A 21172-nucleotide genomic window follows, 5' to 3' on the forward strand; every position below is an offset into this window, starting at 1 on the left:
CCTGACGGAGCACGCCTCACCTTCCTTTCTCATCCCCGAGACTCACAGGTACGTAAGCAATGTTTATGCTACCTCCGACACACTTCCCTTTGGTATTTCAATATCTGTTCATACCATCATCCTCTCCCTGCCCTCCAACAGCCTCAACTCTTATGCCCCTTTCTGGTGATGACATTAAGAAAAAAGAGGTGCTTTCAAAATCAAAGGACTACTAACTCTCAGAAATTATGCAGCCACTACTATAAAACCTCTCAAAAAAGGATGAATGATATGGAAAAGTCTTCGGACATTAACTATCACATCCTTTTTATTTATGTAACATCTAATGGACATTTTCATAGGTTGGGCCAGTTTAGTCCTTCTACAATTGACTGAGGCAGATAAGGACTTTAAATACATGTGCCACACATAGATTTGAATTTAACAGAAACCCTGTATACACATACACACAAGAGACTAGATGCAAATGCATCAAAAGGTTAGTAATTATCTGGGTGGTGAAACCACAAACATTTTATTTTCTACTTTCAACTTGTATTTTCCAATTTTTCAATAAATAATATGTAATACTGTTATAATCCAAACCAAATACTATTTTAGAAAATAACCTAGTCCAGTCTCTCAATTAATGGACAGAAAAGGGTACGTGGGCAGTGGGCACTCTTGTGTTGGCCAAGGTGGGCAGGCCTGGAACGCGGTCCCGGGGTGGCCACGAGGCGGACGCAGGCACTTCAGCAGCTGGGTCCAGGCCCGCTCTCCCTTTTGTAAACTGGGATGAAATTTTCAGTCATGTGACTCGGCCTTAACTAAATGGAGAAAAACCCCAGGCTTCTGCACTAGGATCAGAAACAAGGCAAGGATGCCCACTATCTCCAGGACCACCCAATCTCCTAGGCAGGGCATCAGCCAAAGCTGTTAGATGAGAGAAAACAAGAGGCGTACTAATTAGAAAATAAGTAAAACTGTCTCGATTTGTAGGATATGACTGCGTAACTGGAAAACCCTAGAGAATCAATTAGGAAACTAACTCGAATAATAAAATGATTCACTTAAAATTCAGTTATGTGGCAGGATACAAAAGTAATAACATAGAGAAGTCAACTGTCTTCATTCACGCAAACAAGAACCAGTTAGAAGATAAAATGTTAGAGAAAACCACTTTTATAGTATCGACAAAGTCCAAATACTTTGCAATACATTTAATCGGAAGTGTGTGAAACTTGTACAGGAAACACTTAAAACCCTCCTAAAAGACACAAAAAATCAAACTGAACCAATTAAAAAGATGTGCTTGTTTTTAGATAGCATGACTCAACATCATAAATTTGTAATTTATCTTAATGTAAGTGAAAATTTTAACAACTATTTTAATGGAGATAGACAAGTTAATACTGGACTTACATATAAGAATAAACATGGAAATTCCCATGTGGTGCAGCAGGTTAAGGATCCGGCATTGCCGCAGCCATGGCACAGGTCACAGCCGCAGCGAGGGTTTGACCCCTGGCCCGGGAACTTCCACATGCCATGGGTATGGCCAAAAATTAAAAAAAGAAAAAACATGGAAAAACATCCAGGAAAACATTAAAAGGGAAACATCTTGGGGAAACTAGATAAACCAGGTATTAGAACATGCTATACGGCCTCTATAAGTAAAACAGTGTGCTACTGACTCATGAAGACACAGGCAGATCAAAAGATTAAAATAAAGTACAGATATGGATCCAAATAAATATTTATCTTTAGTTCATGATAAAGGCTGCATCTCAAATTATTGAAGCAAAGATGGACATTTTTATAATGGTGCTGGAACAACAATACTTGGAAAAGAATAAAATTAGAGTCAGGCTTTACACCATATACAACAGTAAACAACAACCGGATCAAGCGTCTAAATACAGAAAATCAAACCAGGCAAGAGCTAGAGGAAAATATGGCCAATTCGTCTTTAACCAGAGTATTCAAAAAGGCTTTCTGACTGTGACTCTAAAGTTAAACCCAGTGAAAGGTTAACAAATCTAAACACACAAAACAGTTTTTAAACTTACACTGCAATCAACAGCAATAAATAAAGATAAGTGACAACTGAAACTGGGGAAAGGCAGTTGCAACATAGAACAGAGACTGAGGATTAAAAAGAATGTTTATAAAGAACTGCTAAAAATTGAAGGAAGCACAATAGAAAAATGGGCAAAAGATACAGACAACTGACAGAACATGATACAAAACTGACCATTAAACTTATAAAGATGTTCCACCTTACTCACAATAAAAGAAAATGCTAGTTAAAACTACACTGAAATACGATTTTCCACAAAATGCAAACAAAACAAAACAAACAAACAAACAAAACACATTACACTGGAAAAAGTGGTGAGGAAATAGGTCCTGGAAGGACCGCAAACTGACACAATTACAGAAGAGAACTGGGCAAAATCTAACAGAACTACATACATATATGTACGCTTTATTTATTTATTTATTTTTTAATTGGTCTTTTTGTCTTTTCAGGGCCACACTCATAGCATTTGGAGGTTCCCCGGCTAGGGGTCTAATCAGAGCCACAGCTGCCGGCCTATACCACAGCCACAGCAATGCCAGATCCAAGCTACATCTGCAACCTACACCACAGCTCACGGCAATGCCGGATCCTTAACCCACTGAGTGAGACCAGGGATCGAACCCGCAACCTCATGGTTCCTAGTTGGATTCGTTCATTTTTGCTGTGCCACAACAGGAACTCCTATTGATCGAGCCTTTTGATCTAGCAGCCCCAATCTAAAAGTTCGCTCTGGATTTCCCATTGTGGCTCAATGGGTTATAAACCTGACTAGCATCCCTGGAGGTGAGGGTTTGATCCCTGGCCTCGCTCACTGGGTTGAGGATCTGGCATGGATGTGATGCGGCCTCGTGATCTGGCATTGCCGTAGCTGTGGCATAGGGCGGCAGCTGCAGTTCCAATTCGCCCTCTAGCCTGGGAACTTCCATGTGCCACAGGTGCAGCCCTGAAAAGCAAAAAAATAAAATAAATAAATAAATAAATAAATAAATAAAATTTACCCTGAAGCTCTGCCTCCAATGATTTGAAAATATTCAGGCACGAGACTATATACCACAGCATTATCTGTAACTATAAAGTACCAGAAGCCATTTGCATGTTCACATGCATAGGAAATTGGGTGGATAAGCTAGACACAGCAGTACAATGGAGTACTACGCAGCTGTAACAAAGAATGAAGAAGACCGTCTGAACTGATGTTGAGTAACTTAGTATAGACAGAATTATGAGGAAAAAAGCAAAGTGCAAACATGTACTGAGAGTATGCTATTCTTTTGTGTTTAAGAAAGAAGGGGAAATAATACATAAGATCTATCTATCTGCACATTCACACCAAAAATTATAGGAAGGATAAATCTGGGATCAATGAGACGGAGAAGCAGGGATAGGGTAGAAAGAAAGGGAGGATTGCACTTCTTGGGGTATCATTTTGTGTATAGTTCTGGCTTTTGAACCATGTTTCATGAATTTGAGGGAAAAAAAAAATAACAAAAAACCTCAACAAGAATGGGGTGCAGGCTAAAATGAGATACAAATAGAAACAGAAAGAGATGCACCAAACTGAGAATCCAGTAAATAACACAATCACACTGGATGGGGTGAGGAGGAGAAGAAACAACCTGAGGATATGTTGAAAAAAGTATTTAGCCTCTACAGCATCAGGCTAAAGACAAAAAACTCTAAACAAATACTGAATGAACTCTATTTAGCAGGCTTCTTTTTCACAGAAATATGGTCCAGTAATTCTGAAACCACTTCCTGTATATTCTATGATTGACAAGAAAACATTACGGATAATAAGAGTGAGGTTTCTTTTAGCTGCAAAGGGGGAGTTATTAATATTTAAAGGAGAAAGAATAGAATGAATCCTGTGGTGCTGAAGTATTATAAAAGCATTGTTTTTCGTTATAGGTAGGTAGGTAGGTAGGTAGAGGTGCATGGGACATATGTATTACATGGAACCTATGTATTTATAGGTGTCATACATACATATGTATCATATACACACATCTGTGCACACCCTTCCTAGCCCCATCCATTGAGAAGCATGGAAGCAATGACTCCCACGTGGCAATGAGCACACCTAGTACCCAAATCTTGGCTTCTAAATGCCCTTCTCCAGTAAAAAGAACCAAGGCTCCTTGGAGAAATGAATGACTCTAGGACTTGAACAGGGAAGTTGCAAGACGAGTTAGGAGCATCCTCAGGTGCCAGAAACTAAGGAATGCTCCAAGAAGGGTGAGCGCAGGTGAAAGGAGGGAGGAGACAGCACGAGGGGCTCCCACTGGCCAGGTCTGGGATAATGTAAGCCAAGGAAACAATGATATTACAGTAAGAGATTATGATCCACTGAAAAAAAAAAGACTCCCCAAGTCTACACAGCTAGGAATAAGCAGGTGGATAAGGAGGTAAAGCTCTGCCTTACAGTAGAAACCCAACCAATAAATTTAGAAAAAACAGTGAAACTGGTAAATCACCAACCACAATCACATTTAATAGTCTCAAAGTATCTTTCCACAGGACACTTTTTAATTATAAGCAGGAATTCTTTGTACTATTTTTGCAATTTTTTCTATAAATCTGAAGTTATGTCAAAAGAAAAGGTTAACCAAAAAGTATTTAATTTTATGGAAATTCTAACTTCCCTTAGACTTCAACAATATCAGAAAGGAAAGCTATTTTCTAGCACTGCTTTTGCCTCATCTCACATGACTGGTGAAGGGTGACTCGTGTCCCCTGGCTGGGCAGGGACACTGGACACTCCACTGGGGCTGTGAACAGGCTAAAGGTGCTGTTTCCACCCTCAAGCACCCCGGGCCCCACTGCCACATACTGACTGCAATGGATGCTTGTCTAGTGGTACCGTTTCTCGGCACTTGATACTTACATTTCTTTGCTATGAGTCTGATTTGATAAATCCAGAGAACTCTCTCCTTCTGGCTTACTTTGCTGTCTCCTCCTATCTGCCCTTCCCACTCTCTTTGTAAGACTATATGAACCATGGCACATGCATCACTTCTACCTGCGTAAACTCACCACGCTCTAAGTATGAAATGATGACAACACCTCATGTTTATGGAGCATTTTCCATTTCATTGAACTCTAACACTGATAAGATATTCCTTCATCTTTTAACCCAGTGAAAGGTTTTGCTCACAAACGTCAAAACACATCTTTTGTTTGTTTTTGTCTTTTTAGGGCCACACCCGTGGCATATGGAGACTCCCAGGCTAGGGGTCAATTCAGAGCTGCATCTGCCAGCCTACGCCACAGGCACAGCCACAGCCACATGTGATGGAGCCACGTCTACAACCTACACCAGAGCTCACGGCAACGCCAGACTCTTAACCCAGTGAGCAAGGCCAGGGATCGAACCCGAGTCCTGGTGGATACTATCTGGGTTTGTTACTGCTGCACTACAACAGGAACTTTTTTTTTTTTTTTTTTTAATGCATCTGATAACTAACACAGTACCAAGTGCAACAAGGTGGAATGACAGAAACCAGGACACTGGTGCTTTTATTTTCTAGGGTAAGGTACATTTTCTTAGGCTTGTTTTGATGGCTCCCTGAAGCCTCTCTTTAAACCCCAGAACTTATTAATATGGTACTTGAGTTCCTTTCCTTGAGGTACATCCTTAAATAACTAAAAACAGAGTTATCATATGATCCAGCAATCTCACTCCTGGGCATATATCCAGACAAACTCTAATTCAAAAAGATACATTCACCCCAATGTTCACTGTAGCACACTGTTTACAATAGTCAAAATATGGAAGCAACCTAAATGTCCACTGACAGATGAATTTATGAAGATGTGGGGTATGTGTATGTATACATATACACATCACATATATACATATACATACACATGCATACAGTGGAATATTACTCAGCCATAAAAAGTATGAAATAATGCTATTTGCATTTGTAGCAACATGAATGGACCTAGAGATTATCATACTAAGTAAAGTAAGCCAGACAGAGAAAGACAAATATCATATGATATTGCTTATATATGGAATCTTTAAAAAAAAAAAATACAAGTAAACTTATTTCCAAAGCAGAAACAGACCCACAGACACAGGGGGAAAAAAAGGTATGGTTACCAAAGGGAATAGGATGTGGGAGGGATAAATTAGGAGTTTGGGATTAACAGATACACACTACTTTATATAAAATAGATAATGAACGAGGACCTACTGTATAGCACAGGGAACTATACTCAATATTTTTAATACCTACTAAGGAAAAATAATCTGAAAATTATAAAATTTATATAATTTATACAACACATAATTTAGATGTGTGTTATATAGCACAGTGATTCGGTTTTGTGTGTGTATATATATATTTTTGTCCTTGTTCTGTGATTGTCATTCAGGTTAGAAAACAGCCTCAGTCTTCCTCAGTAGGATGACAACTGATGGTTAAAACTACACTTGCTCGTCATCCAAGTGTTTTTGGTCCTAGTATCCTGCCTCCACCTACAATTAGAACAACAACTCAAGGCAGTTCTGATTCAGTTTTTTGAAAGTTATGCAATTCAAATTCACTAAGCGAAAGTTACACATAAAAGCAGACCAACAAAATGATAGCTTGCTGCATTTCCAAATGTGAATGATACCACGATTTTCTAGAGCCTTCACCTGAGAGCAGAGTTCTCTTCTCAAGTGCCAGGCATCCTGGGGAATGATGAGGGTGGGGAGGCTGAGCCCAGAGAGCAAAATTCATTCTCAGAGGACAGGCAGATACTACTTTCCTCACTCTTCTATTATCATATGAGTTTTTAATCTTCTCTAAAAAGAATGCCTCGGTTATACACAAAAGCTAGTCAACCTTTGTACCAATTACATGTTTTGCAGAAAAATAAAATCATAAAACATCAAAGATATGTTAGTAGGCAACCGTCTCCAAGCCACTACGTAAACCATAAATAAACCAAAATTTCCCAATTGCCAATTTAAAAAAAAAAGTTCCCAATTACTTTTTAATTTGGTTCCTTGAAAGTATATGCCCCCATTTAAAAGAAAACACAAACGCATACACGCGCGCGCCTGTGCACGCACACACACACACACACACACACACACACACACACACAGAGTCTACTTACAAGTTTTTGTATTTCACGTAGAACTCCTCAACTTCCACCTCCTCTCCAGATTCCTTCTGCAACAAAAGGAAATTTCAGGCACATACTTGAAACCATCTACTAGAATGTTCTGAAAGTGACGATGAACTCCCATATGGACACAAAGAGCCATCACAAAAGCCGTGTAGGAGGTTTCTGGAACGATGAGCACGTTGTGAGCTGGTGGGGGGCCAGGGGGACGAGGACAGACCATGCGCTCTACCCACGAGCTCCGGCTTCGCAGACATGAATCATTTTAACTCCTCCCTAACCACACGCAGCTTCATTCACAACAACCTGACCCCAAACGTGGCTCTCTGCCAAACCCACAGTGCTAAGTAGACGCCAAGCGTACCATTTTCTCAGGGAGCAGCCAATTAGCAACTGCTCTCCTGAATGCCATATGGATTATTTTTGGCTGCCTCATGGCAACTTTACATTGTGGGTTTTGTAATGTTTTAAAATATTTAAAAGACATTTATTCCTCCATATAGTTAATAACTCTAAACAAGAAACCATATAAAAGTAAACCTTGTTCCTGGGCTGTAATTTCAGTGCATCACTATTCACAGTTTTAGTTTTACTCAATGGTACAATTAAAAATCTCTCAGACAAGATGTCTCACACACATCGCAGCCAAATAAAATTAACACTCCAAATACTACATTGAGGTCAGGTTAAAATCATGACGCATCAGCCCAGTCGAGAGTTCCGCGGCGAGATTATCTGCAGTATCTCCCTTGCTCCTGCCTACAGTAGTGTCTGCCGAAGATCCCGGACATGTGATATTTTAAGCATCTCTTTCAATCCCCCCCCCCCTTTTTGGTTTTAGGCTGTTAAACAAATCGTAATGTGTAATTTTCTTTTGGAACATTTGATCAGATAAATCAGGGATGTAAAACAGAAACACCACTTACAGATGTTTCGAGATGGCTTTTACACTCTTACAAGAGCACCTGCCTTGAGGGTCACATTTGGCTGCTAAGCTGCCTCAGAGATGCTGCGGAGAAAATTAAGGCAAGTTGGAACACGACAGAGGCCCAACAAAGGAGCAGAGACGTCTCCTGGATGACAGACTGGCACAGCATCTGTTCAAAGAGACTAGGATTACCCTCAATCCCTGATCTTCAAACTACTGTCAGAGATGGTGAACTGGAACCCTTCTTTAAAATTCTCAAGCGTATTGGTTAAACCTAAACTTTAAACCGTTTTTCCATCTGCCTAGAGATCACCAACAAGAAGAAAGGATGTTCGGGAGTGTGGCCAAAACCCAAGAATAACCGATTCTGCCCCCAAAGGTCTATAAATGGTCATAACCACAGAGCAGCTTCTTAAACCAATGTATTCAGAAATCTTCAGCGCCCCAGACTTCAACTGGCCCAAATGAAAAGAAATGTCTGCTGGATGCATTCAAAAGCCAGCAACAGAAACCTGCAATTGCTGTACAAGTAAATTCTGGTCCATTCAAGCAACAATCCATCTATGACCCACCTTACATTTTTCTAGCCTAATATTACCCCAGTCCACTCCCACATTTCAGCAACCATTTCAAGACATTATCTTGGTACAGAACTGGAGATTCTATTAGAAAGGCAAAGGTAATCTAGCAGACAGTCAGGGAAAATGGGAAGCCAGGATGAGCCTGGGTCTTGTGATGCTTCTCATAGCCTATCATGAAATTCAAATTGAAGTCAAATATCTGGTCTGCTGATTTTACTGTTTTTGCTGCTAATTCTATTTCTTTCAATTCTGAAAGGGTTTTTCGAAATTAAGTTCCTTTGAGGGAGTAAGAAATCCAAGCTTTGTCATGTCTATGCTCTATCATTTCCTGATTTCGTTCTTCTGGATTTCTCTCCCATACCGTCCTTTCCACCTCATCCTAAATGGTCTCACCCGTCTGTAACTTCTAAGTGGGCATCAAAGCACATAGAGTGAACAGAGAGATGGTTTCCACTCTGTCTCAATTCTGCTCCAAAAAGCTCTGGTTCTCGGAGCTATCCATTGTCTGCCCTGACTCTCACTGACACCCACACTTCCCTGCCATGATCAGCTTCTCTGGGGATGGGCTGCGCAGACGTGCAACAGGAGGGGCCGGGGCGGTCTGAGGGGCTGCCGTCAGACCTGCTTAGGAGCACCTGGAGCTGGGGCAGGATTGTCCCGGAATCGATTTCTTCTCGATGTCTGTGCTTTGTTTAACCAACCACAGTTCTTAACCCCCAGAACTGTAAGCGGAGCTCTTTTGCCCTTCGTTTCATATAAATACGATCTCATTGGCCTCTTCTGCTTAACCAACAGCAAAACAATCGACACAAGTACATGAATTCGAAAGCCCTCAGGAGCAACATTTTAATTTTTCACTAAATGGCAGTCAGTTTGACCAGACTGGTGATAGCTGAAAACAGTCCCAGCCCCTATGCCCCGCTCCAGTATCCCAAAGTCTTTCTATAATGGCTGTATCCAATGAAAAACCGGGTCAAGGCACTATTCTACACACACGTATGTGCACGCAGAACACCCAAATTTATTTCCAGGACAGTTACCATTAAATTTGAAAGCCCTCTAAAGTAATGCGTATCTTTTCATTAGACTCCCAAAGTAGTCTATCAAAATCCTCATTATTCCCATGAAATCAAAAGTTCCAAACATATTGAGCCATACTTGTCCCACCCGAAACAGAAACCTAGACCAGACACTAAATCCACTCCTCCAGTCACTTGGAGGATTCAAAAACAGCCCTTCAGCAAACGATCGGCCTGTACCCTGAAAGAATGTATGACCTTTCACAAGCATCCTATTACTAAATTAAGCAGTCACACTGGAGAAACAAAGCCAAACTACGTGGAAAAGGTGGAAATTTTGGTAAGTCACACACAAGAATGAGAAAGCACCTTGATAAAGGTTATCAATAAAGCAAAGGTATGAATCCATTCCTACGTCTGGCCCAACCTACTGTATGTTCTACCCAAGATACCAAATCAGAGTTTACCCAGGAAGAAAACAGGACATGTTAATATAGAATTCACTTGCAAAACATGTTTTAACCTTCTGATACAAAAAGGGTTTGAACTGTTTGCCCTCCAAAGACAGGTGACTCAAAGGAGAAGGCTCTACATAGGACTAGATGTGGAAAACAAGAGAATCACCCTTTATGCAATCTGTAAGTCCATTCTTAAATCTACCTCGAAATTCAAATACAAGTTATCACCGAGGTCCCTTCTCACACACACTCACTGGGGTTTAGAATAACAGAAATGCCTGAGCCATCCCTGTTTAACACAAGGGGCCGGGTCAGGGAGGTTCGTCCATCGTTAAGGGATGACCCTTCCGAGGCTACAATGATGAGGTCAGCTGATTTGCAAACCAGTGAGTCCCCACTATGTGTCAGCACCACTCTGGAGAGGCTCTGAGAGCCAGAGCCAGTTTCCATAGTGCTGCAGGGGGAGACAAAGGCACCTTCTCCAGGCTGCTTCTTCAATTATTCATGGTAATAGGAAACAGACCAGCAGGCATAGCTCGAATCCACAGGAAAATCTCAGATTTCCTTCTGTTTCTCTTTGCCACATTTTCCTCCAATGCTACTAAAGCTGATAACTAAAGTAACCATTGCGAGAACATGAGCAGTTTAAAAAGCTACTGCCTGCTAATATTGGCGAGCTTCTAATGGTTTTTTTATGGCTCCTTATGAAATTCCGGTCATCTACAAGCAAGTCAATGGGAGCCAGCCCTCTTTCCTATTTTAAATCCTACCTCATGGCACGGCTCTCCTTCCAGGTGAAACTTTCCATTAATTTTCTCCAGCCTAAAATTCGCCAACTCTAAATGTTCCACCCTTGTGTACAATTATAGTGATTTTTAATCTCCTGTGATGAGATAAGGCTGGTCATCTGTCAATGGTAGGAATACCTCTTCCTAAAGTGTGGGTACCTATCTCTAAAGGGAAGGAGGAAGGAAAATAAAGCCCCAAAGTGGGCAAAGCAGAAAGGAAAAGCAATGCCCCACATCATGCGTAGTCTAAGTAGCTCTGAATAATAGAGCTAATTATGATTTGCAGCCCCCAAACCCGCTGGGCGTGCCTGAGGAAGCACAAGCAATTGAATGAAAATTAACACACCCCATCCAAACCACAGGTTATCTACCCAAACAAGTCACTTCAATTCAGTGAAGGGGATTATTCTTTAAAGTACATCGAGTACTTAAATTGTGCCACATATCTACAATTCGCAAATTAACAGGGCTAGAGTCATTAGAGGGACAAAAATGCAACCCTTCTAATTAGTTAAAGAGGGCTCGTTTCTGCCTGAACAGGTGGGAAATTTCGTCGAGGTTTTACACTCAATTCAACAGAAATGTAATCCTCACGTTCAAAGAGTCACCAGGTAACCACTCCACATACCCCTACGCCCAACTCACCATCTGAAAACATCTTGACATGTTGCTTTTGATTACGTTTGTGAAGGACCAGAGTTGTATTTTCTGATAAAACTCTACACTTTGAATAATACAATAGAAAAGCAAACAGTATTGGGGCAAAGGTAAAGCGTTTACTGCTGCTGCCAAAGCATTTTCAAGGATCACTAGATAGTACTTAACAGTGAAGGTTTCCTGTTTGATAAACCCCGGAGCTCATTTGAAGCCCCATGATTCCTCCACTGCTCGTCTCTCTCACTGCAAGTTAGCTCTGTATCCCCTTTACGTTTTTTAAAAGAACTTATTTTACATGTCAAAACAATGAGGCGATACTTCCACCCACCTTGAAAACAAATAAGAAGCAACTCAGCGTTTCACCATGATCCAGACTAGAAGACAGAGACCTATCCGTAAAGGAGACCATTTTCTAGAGACACCTAACACTGTCTGATGGAATAAGGAGATGCACCTGCATGTCTATGTGATTCCCCAAGCCGAAGCATTTTCCGAAACTGGGTAAGAAGGGAAATGGCTGGGAGGAAACGGGGAGTCTGCATCGATAAAAGGAGATGCAGTGTTCCCAGACTTTGTTGTCGCAGGGTATACGTGTACCACAGTGACAAGGTCACCAGGCTAGTGGCAGGTACTTAGAGCTCACCTTTGCAGATCAACATGAATTCTGAATAATTTGGAAGGATAAGTCATACGATCTTCAAAAATCACACTGAAAATAGTTCTGTATTTTCTGCACTTTAACAAAAAAATATTAATGAATATCTTAATTGCATGTGGAAAAAATGTTATGAAAAGTATGAGAAAACATCTACTTGCTAAAATGACAGAGTTTTCATGGTGCGGGGGGTGGGGCGGGGGGAGGGAATACCTTCCCAAGAGAGATGAGAGGTAAATGAATTCATATTTATTTTTTAATGAATAATACTTATGAAAAAGGTAAGAGTCCTGAACATTTCTTTTAAGACTTTCGTGTTCTTGCCTACTCTAAATGGGGTCATAAAGCATGGATTGTTGGATAAACTTTCATTTGGGCTGAATATCCCAAAGATTTAAGTAGGACTAATAGAGCAGACAGGATTAGAAACAGTGCCAGAAGTTGAATTTTACCATAGTGAAATTTTTAAAAAGGAAATCATAAAACAAAAAATAATTTAAGAGTAATACATACACCATAGGTTTTGATAACTCCAAATGGTGCTTACCTGTTTTTTTACAGAACGACTACTCATGATTTTTTCTACCACTGGACCTTCTGCGTCAACAGATTCCTGAAAGATAAGGTAGGAGGAATGAATTTCCAAAGGGAAAACATTCATTTCATGCTAAGCTCTAAGAGCAAGAAATCATTCTCGTTTGCACCTCCCTCCACACCCTTTGCGTTCACACCCTTTAAATCACCAGGTACAGGCACCAGTGCGAAATGCGACTGAAAAGAACCAAAATCTCCCTCGGCTGAAAGGCAAAAGGAAGATCTGTGTTTATTACTTCTTGATTACGTGGTTTAATTACGTGGACTAGCATGGGTCCCTAAAGCCAAAGAGCATTCAGAAACTCCAGCTGCCAAGAGAAAATGATCTCTGCATGATGCAGTCAAAGACATAACTTTTCCTCATCTGGACCCATGGGGTAAATATACTCATCACTCTGTTATTGTAGGCAGCTTTTATCTATGGAGGTCACATAAAACCTTATATAACAACCTAACAGAGCGCAAATTACCAAATAAAAGACAAAACTGCCATTTAATACATTTTCCAATGGGTTACCCGTTTGTTAACTAAAGCCCAGTAGTGGTAAGAAGAGGGCTTTAAAAAAAAATTCACAATAATCAATCCCCCATTACTACCCATATTTTATACAAACTATTTTATCCATCATTTACATTGCACAGAGAATAAAGTATGCCCTGCTGAGTACTACAAGGCAGTAATTTCATAAAGGGGCTCTTACGGTGCCTAACAGCAGGAGACAAGCTTGAGTGGTTTATTAAAGTCCCAGAAGCTACAGTCCTGAATTCTCAGAGGTAGATTCCGCCTTCTGCATCCTAGCTCCCTCCGACTCTTCCTCATCACAGACCATTAATTCTCCAAAACTGTGTCAAATTACATATCACAGGCTTGTGCAAAAATAAATTTCAGTGAACAGGGCTTTTTGAAAGATCCTCCTAAACAACTCATTTCCCACAGCACGCTCACCCACACAAGGTGAACATTCCCAGCACAGAGTCCGCCAACGCCTCCACCCAACTTCTGGGATCCCCGCTGCAACCACGCAGCACACACCTGGGCACCCACCTGCTGCTCGGACTGGGAGGTGTTGGAGGGGGAGTCTCTCCCCGCGGCGTCTGCGTCATCGGGCTCCTCGTCGGAAATCTTGAACTCCAAGTCTTCGGTGTACCGCTTTCTCTTCACCTGCCTGCTGGAGCGTCTCTTCTAAAACAAAAACCCAGTGAGGTGGGCTGAGAGAGCAATCACTGATGCTCTGCATAACGTCCCCAGTACATTTAAAAGACGGAAAACGGAATAATCTTTAAGAAAAGCTGATGACTTTAACCCTGCAAATCACATAAGCAACCACAATGGCAAACAAACACGATGGGGGGGGGGGGGGTCTGAAGTCAGCCCGTGGCCCTACCACTCCCAGCTACGTGACCTTCAACTGGGAAGTAGAAACTGCAGCAAATCTCACTCCCCCCTCAGCTAGTGAGTTGCTCAAATGAGAAGGCAATACGGAAGCTGGAAGATGGATTCGGAGGGATTCATTAGACCATTCTCTCCACTTTTGTGTGTTTTAACATTTTTCCCATAACAAAAAGTCCAAAAAAGTGAAGACAGGGAGCTCCTGTTGTGGCTCAGCAGTAACTAACCCAACTAGTATCCATGAAGACACAGGTTCGAACCCTGGCCTTGCTCAGTGGGTTAAGAATCCATCATTGCCCTGAGCTGTGGTGTAGGTCGCAGACACTGCTCGGATTCTGTGTTGCGGTAGCTGTGGTGTAGGCTGGTGGCTACAGCTCCGATTCCACCCCTAGCCTGGGAACCTCCATATGCTCTGGGTGTGGCCAGAAAAAGAAAAAAAAAAAAAAAAAAAGTGAAGGCAACAGAAGATCATTTGTGAGTTATAAAGTTCTATATAACTACTGTTATATTATTATCCAAGGTGCCAATAACCTCCCAGAGGCCCATTTAAATAAGTTTGCATTTTAATCTTGTTCCTAAAATAAATAGTCTGAAAATTTTTGAAGAGGTTGAATGGCAGAATTTATGAGTGACTATAAAAGGAATTTTACCTATATATTTTACTGCTCTGATTAAAATGTAAAGGACTGTTAATAGCGAGCACTAGCAGGATCACTGGCAAAATGTGTCCTCTCCTATCCAGGGGTCACTATAGAACCCAATACACCTTCACAGGACAGTGTGGCCATATCAACATTTAAAACACGCCCACCCTTCCCAGCAAGCGCATTTGGAATAAGCCACATGGTCCGTCTGGGGAATATCTGCAAGATACATGGTTAAATGAAAAGAAAAGCAAGTCACTTAACAGTAGGTACCTTATAATTTATCTAAGATCACAAAAAATCTTATGTATCCAATTCTATGTGTGGGCCATCAACATATCAATTTCTCTAGAGAAACACACTGTGTATCTTATTTACTTCCCTATGACTCAATAAATATTTGCTTTAAAAAATGCATATGTATATGTTTTCAATATCAGAAAAAAATCTGGAAAGACACAAGAAACTGTTCATATCTATTAATTCTAGGAAGTGAAATGAATGGAGCAGAAGAAAGGATTTTTTTTTTTTTACTTTTTGTTCAAAACAATTCTAGACAGCTTGACCTTCCTGATTGATACAGAAATAGTTTTGTTAATCAATTAAAAACAGAACTAAAGAAGCATCTCATTAGTATATGTATGCAATAAAATCTAGGGTAACTCTAAAGTGACACATGTAAGTTTTAAATCACTGATCAATGTAAGACTATTACAACGTATGAATTTGCAAACCACTCAAAGAAAAGAAAAAGAATACTGAGAAGAGTAAAACGCAGCCAATGCTTTTCGAAGAATTATGAAATGAAAGCTTTCCGAGGAGCCTTGCAAATTTTAAAGTTGGGACAGCCACGCGAAGAGAGGCAATTACCCCACCGTGCAGACCTGTGGACCTACAGGACCAACGAACCCCAGCACCCGGTCTCAAAGGATCTTATTTTATTAAGTCTGTGCTCTCCCTGTTCTCAAAGGGGGCTGTGAACAGCTCACAACAGGACTGGGTATGGGACCATCAGGTGGGTCGTTGAGACTGTGACCTCTCAGCTCCAGTCAGGGCTGCAGAGGCACAAAGCACCCCCTGAACATCCTATGATCAGACTTCCTAGCGGCTCAGACCAGAGGGAGCAGCGACGTGGCAGAGGCTTCCCCTCCGACCCCTCTCCTCTTCAGCCCCACAGAGAATAACCAGCGAGGGCTCCTCCCCACATGCCCAGGGCAGTGGGTCCTGGAACTGAGGGCCCATGTGAGAATGAGCCCATGCTCTGACTATGCGACTTTGGATGGGTTATTTTAGGGATGTTGGGCTCTTGGTCGGTAGAATAGAGTCAGTGCAAGTAATGGCCTCCTAAGTATACTGTGAAGACCACATAAGGGGGTTTGCTTAAAACAGCGCATGGTACATGCTGATGCCAAATACAATTAGTAGGACACGGTCATCAATAACTAGTTCCACCTTCCAAAGAAAAATCAGAAAGCAATGGGGCTCCAAAGCTGGGCTACGTTATGTGGCTTCCTTCCTCTCTTTCCAAAGCGGATCTAGAATAACTACTCCTCACTTTACCATCCCCCACGTCTATCAATTTCTTTAAGACATAAAAGACTATTATCAGGAACAACGTTTTAATTGGGTAAAATTTAGCATAATACCTGAATTTCATTTGATATAGCAATTCAACTCAACTGAAATGGATTACTCTATTTTCCTCTTCATGTCATTACTGTAAGGCAAATGTGCTACTAATTACACATCCATGATGTTTTATCGGGTCTCCGTGGCTGGGGCCACGCCGCCCCCCAAGTATTCTTCCAAGTCACTAAATATCCTTGGACGGAGTCTAAAACAAACCCACTTTTCACTAATTCCCACTCTGATATTAGAGAAATGTTCCATATAATAAACCAGGGACTTTCCTTTTTTGTAACGGAAATTTTTAATATTGGTGAATATAACTCCTAAGATAGTTTCTCCTCATATCAACTTTGTGTTATAAACTGATGCAACAGTAATAGGATTAGTTAATAGTGGATACAAGGTCACTTCATGAGAGTACAAATACAATTTGTACTCAATTTTCTGAAAACTTTAAATGTTATATGGCTTCTTTACCTTCTAAATAATAATTAAGTTCATTTATTTTCAATATCAGGGTTCCTTTTCCAATTTCCCAATATAAAATGAAATTATTATATACCATGCTTCTTCATGGTCTGTTAAACTATTACTATTTGAAAGATCTGGGGGAATCAAAATAAAATATAAACCATAGTTCAAAATTTTTGAATTAACACTAAAATGACAGGTCGACTTATTAAACCTGGATTATTTAGAAAAGCTTCTTATAGTTAAAACAGGTATGCTGAAGAGATTTAAATGTGTTGCCACAATCTCATTGTTGTAGTACTTCGTGACATAATTTTAGTTTGTCAAAGAAAAAAAAAGATATGACATTTACTAAAGAACCTTAGGCCCTTTATGCATGTGCTGCAGGAAGAAACACAACAAACAAGTAGTCAGCATCACTTCCTGTTCGCTGAGATACAGCAAAGGCACTGAGGAAGACTGACTTGTGTGGTTACTGGTATTAGCTGTTCAACCCATGACAGTTTCGCACCAGCCAATTAGGAGCGATGCACCGATGTTCATTTGCATTGATTAGCATTTTTCTATAACTGAAACTCAGAAGGAAAAAGAAACCTACTATTTCATGAAGTCCGTTTGAGTCTGCATTTATGCAAACAGGCTTTTTAAAAAAAACAGCAGCAGTATTTGTGAAAGAACAACAGAATTTTCTTGACATGTGAAAGTTTTCTTAATATTGTCCAAATACTATTATTGCATAACGATTCTAGTTTAAGCAAAGGCAATTTGGGGGAAAAAAAAAAAACAACAAACACCTGTGAGCATAAGGGTGAAATTAAAACCATTAAAAAACACCTTAGTTTAAAATTCCTTAAGCAATTACTGCTGCATAGCACTGGGAACTGTGTCTGGTCACTTGCGATGGAGCATGATAATGTGAGAAAAAAAGAATGTATACATGTATGTGTCACTTTGCTGTGCAGTAGAGAAAATTGACAGAACACTGTAATCCAGTCATAACGGAAAAAATAAAAATCATTATTAAAAAAAATTCCCTAAGCAATTAAAAAAAAGATATTTACTTACCTCCCCAATATTTTTTTTTCCACTAATACATAAAGTAGGAGGAAATTACAAAATTAACTTAAACTGCCAGCAGTATCACTGTGCTGGTATGTTGGTTATAGAACCACCCCAAACCAAAGCATATTCACTCACTCTAAGACACACACACACACACACACACACTCACTCTCTCTCTCTCTCTCTCTCTCTCTCTCTCTCTCTCTCTCTCTCTCCCCCTCGCTCTCTCTCTCACTCTCTCTCTCTCTCTCTCACTCTCGCTCTCGCTCTCGTTCTCGCCCTCGCCCCCTGCCCCTCTCTTTCAGGTGCTCTTAGGTTAGGCCATTCTGTGAAGTTACAGCTATCAAAGACTTCTATTTAAAACACACACACACACACACACATACACACTATCTGAAATTCTCTAGCATAGAGCTGTATATCATAAATATTTTTTTTCTAACTTTTAAGCAAATGGGTAGGTGTAGGGAGCAGTAGTGAGTTTGCACTAAACTATGAGAAAAGGTCAAAAAGGCTTCTAGAGGCTGGCTTCCTATTCCAACAGGATCCTCAGTAATGGCTCCTTGATGACTTAGATGTCACTCACAGAAGTCACATTCCCAGCCATCCCAGGGGACCACACTGGCTTGCTTCCAGGGAACATAACAAGGAAATAATGTTTGACAGTCACGTGTCAGGGCCCCTTACTTAAGAGTCCAATCAGCGAAGGCATCGTGTTCCACTCATAAGAACCTAAATTCCTGATGTTTATTTGAGGCTAGTTGTTCAACTGATTCCAATAAAATTCTCCAAAAGTCAGGAGAATCGGATACTAGAAAACTGCAGTGTTATCATCCAGCAAGTCATTAGCTTGTTCACAGCAACTCTACTATGTACGGAAATACATCTCAACTCTGGACATCAGATGTCAGAAACCTTAAGACGAGCTACAGGTTACATCTTGATTTGTTGTTGTTGTTGTTCTGCAAAATAAAGGAATTGACAAGGAACCAAACTTGGGAGAAAATGAGAAATGTAGATGAAAGCTTTCAATGAACCAGAATATTATGTTAGCACTAACATAGTAAAGATACATCAAAAGATACATTGATAGGAATAAATGAAGAGTCTCAGTTTTATCTATCAATCACAGAAGCCAAAGAGAGCCAAACCAAGGAGTCAGGAGTTCAATTTCGGGGTGGCCTCCCAGCACTCATCACCCTGGATATACTGCTCCAGACAACAATAAGGCCATCGCCACGGCAGCTCTCTGACAAAGACAGGCAGGTCCAGTGTACTTGATCCGCAGCTAAAGTTACCCACGCCCAACAACCAAGGCTCGGGGTCAGAATAACGGTATTACCTGAACACCTGGATCCTCATCGTCTTCAGGAGGAGGAGATGGTGGGGGCGTTTTGTCTAAGTCTGAATTTTCAGAACCTTCTGTTTTTCCCTTGTTGACCTTTTTCTTCAAAGCACTTGCTTCTGAATCAGGTTTCTTATTACTAGAATTCAAAGTGGATCACTTAGTGTTCACTTTTTAATGAGGTTTTCCACATGCCCCATGCCTTATATTTCCCACATTCATATCCCTGAAGTATCAATAACGATAAATCAATGCATGTTGGCCACTTGGAGTTAAAGAGTACTCTCGATTAAGTTTTTATGCCAAAATCCCATACTGATGACCTTTAGCAAATATCTGACCTAATTAAAAAGAAATTGCATGCAAAAACTCCTAATAGCACACAAAGTACATTTGTTCATCTAGACAATACAAAATTCCTGCCAATATACCAAGCCATAATGAAAATACCAGTTAAGAAGTTTTGTTATCCTGTTTTTAAGGTGCAGAATATATTTTTTAAAACAGTCAAGGAAAACTAGAGCATAATGATCATTTCTTTGTGTCTCTTGCAGATAGTATTAAACACTCCTGTTTCAGTCCTTTCCTTGACCAGTACTATGTGTCCTCTTTTATACCAGCCACCTACGTTTTTATCCAATTTACAACCTTTTAAAATAGAACAAAATGTATAGCAATTTCCTGTCCTACATAATTTTACTTAATGCTGTGTTCCTAAGTGAACACAAGCTTTATTTCGGTGCTAAGGTTTTTTTCTTTTTCTTTTTTTTTTTGAGGTTGTCACAATAGTCTTTTTTTCAAAACCTAGGTCTCCAAAATACAAAAATATAGCAAAGCGATCCCAGTAATTAAGTATGTGTTCCATAGTACATTTCTGTCAAATGTTAATAGGATTTGGATGTTATAGAAGTCAACAGACAGGGATGAACTATAAGGAAAAAAAAATTAAGTTCACCATCACTTTTAGAACCTTTATTTGCCATCCTTTTCGAATGTATACTTAGTGCTACCTTCCACACCACTTTCCAAACCAGCCCCAAGGTTTTCCAATATTGACTACCACTTATTAGCCAACATTTAAAATAATCCAACCTCAGTAATAATTTTTTTTTACCATTTCAAGAGAAGCTAAAACTCTAATACATTTTAAAAACAGAAGATATATTTCAAACACCTTTGAAAAGTTGATTTAAGTTCATAAATTCTTAGAAAAGTATGCTGCCAGAATGCATTACATAGCATTTTCTTTTCAGTCCCAACTACTACAAAAGAGGCCAAGATACCTATAGGCTTTTACTTAAGCAAAGCATGTGTCACATAAAATATCTCAAAACTACTTGTTAATATAATCGCACACCTAAAGGCATTTTTTGTAATGAATTAAGAAAATATTTCATCATCTTAAACTAGCTATTCTTAAATACTCAGAGCTTCTTATTTTGTTCTCTTAATATCTTAGCATAGTAAATAGCCACATAAGGGAAAAAACTTACGACAATTCAAGATTATAGCAAACAGCAGCTAGGTTTAAAGAGTTCTTTTGATTTAAAAAACAAAAACAAAAACAAAAAAGCATTGTCCTAAAAACTTTAAGCCCCCAAAAGATCCACAGAAAGCATAATATTTTTAAATTAAAAAAAAAAATCCATACAACAGTTCCTCATCCAACTGTCCTAGTGTTTACGCTACATGGACAGAAGTCTCCCCTACTATGAGGCTCCATTTCCAGCATTTATTTCCGCTCTAACTGCCACAAATTATACAATAC

General features: G+C 40.0%; 1 protein-coding gene across 9 annotated transcripts in view; it reads right to left on the bottom strand.

Annotated features, from left to right (window-relative positions):
- Positions 1-21172, bottom strand: part of CHD7 (chromodomain helicase DNA binding protein 7) — a 187629-nt gene that overhangs the window by 54659 nt on the left and 111798 nt on the right. For 5 of the 9 annotated variants that reach the window (XM_021089338.2, XM_021089337.2, XM_021089336.2 and 2 more), the window contains exons 4-7: positions 19402-19543; positions 13909-14046; positions 12817-12882; positions 7175-7230 (exon numbers count right to left, since the gene is read on the bottom strand). In XM_021089338.2, the coding sequence (XP_020944997.1) occupies positions 7175-7230; positions 12817-12882; positions 13909-14046; positions 19402-19543 (402 nt within the window). Of the gene's footprint in view, positions 1-7174; positions 7231-12816; positions 12883-13908; positions 14047-19401; positions 19544-20897; positions 21092-21172 lie in introns of those variants that run through there. The other 4 variants (XM_085022315.1, XM_085022314.1, XM_085022313.1 and 1 more) reach the window with 1 other exon arrangement.

This window comes from Sus scrofa, chromosome 4, assembly GCF_054392235.1.
Source record: "Sus scrofa isolate SSC_HxYL_T2T_F1_AM1 chromosome 4, Sscrofa_HxYL_maternal_Yorkshire_Landrace_v2.0, whole genome shotgun sequence".
NCBI classification, from domain to species: Eukaryota; Metazoa; Chordata; class Mammalia; order Artiodactyla; family Suidae; genus Sus; species Sus scrofa.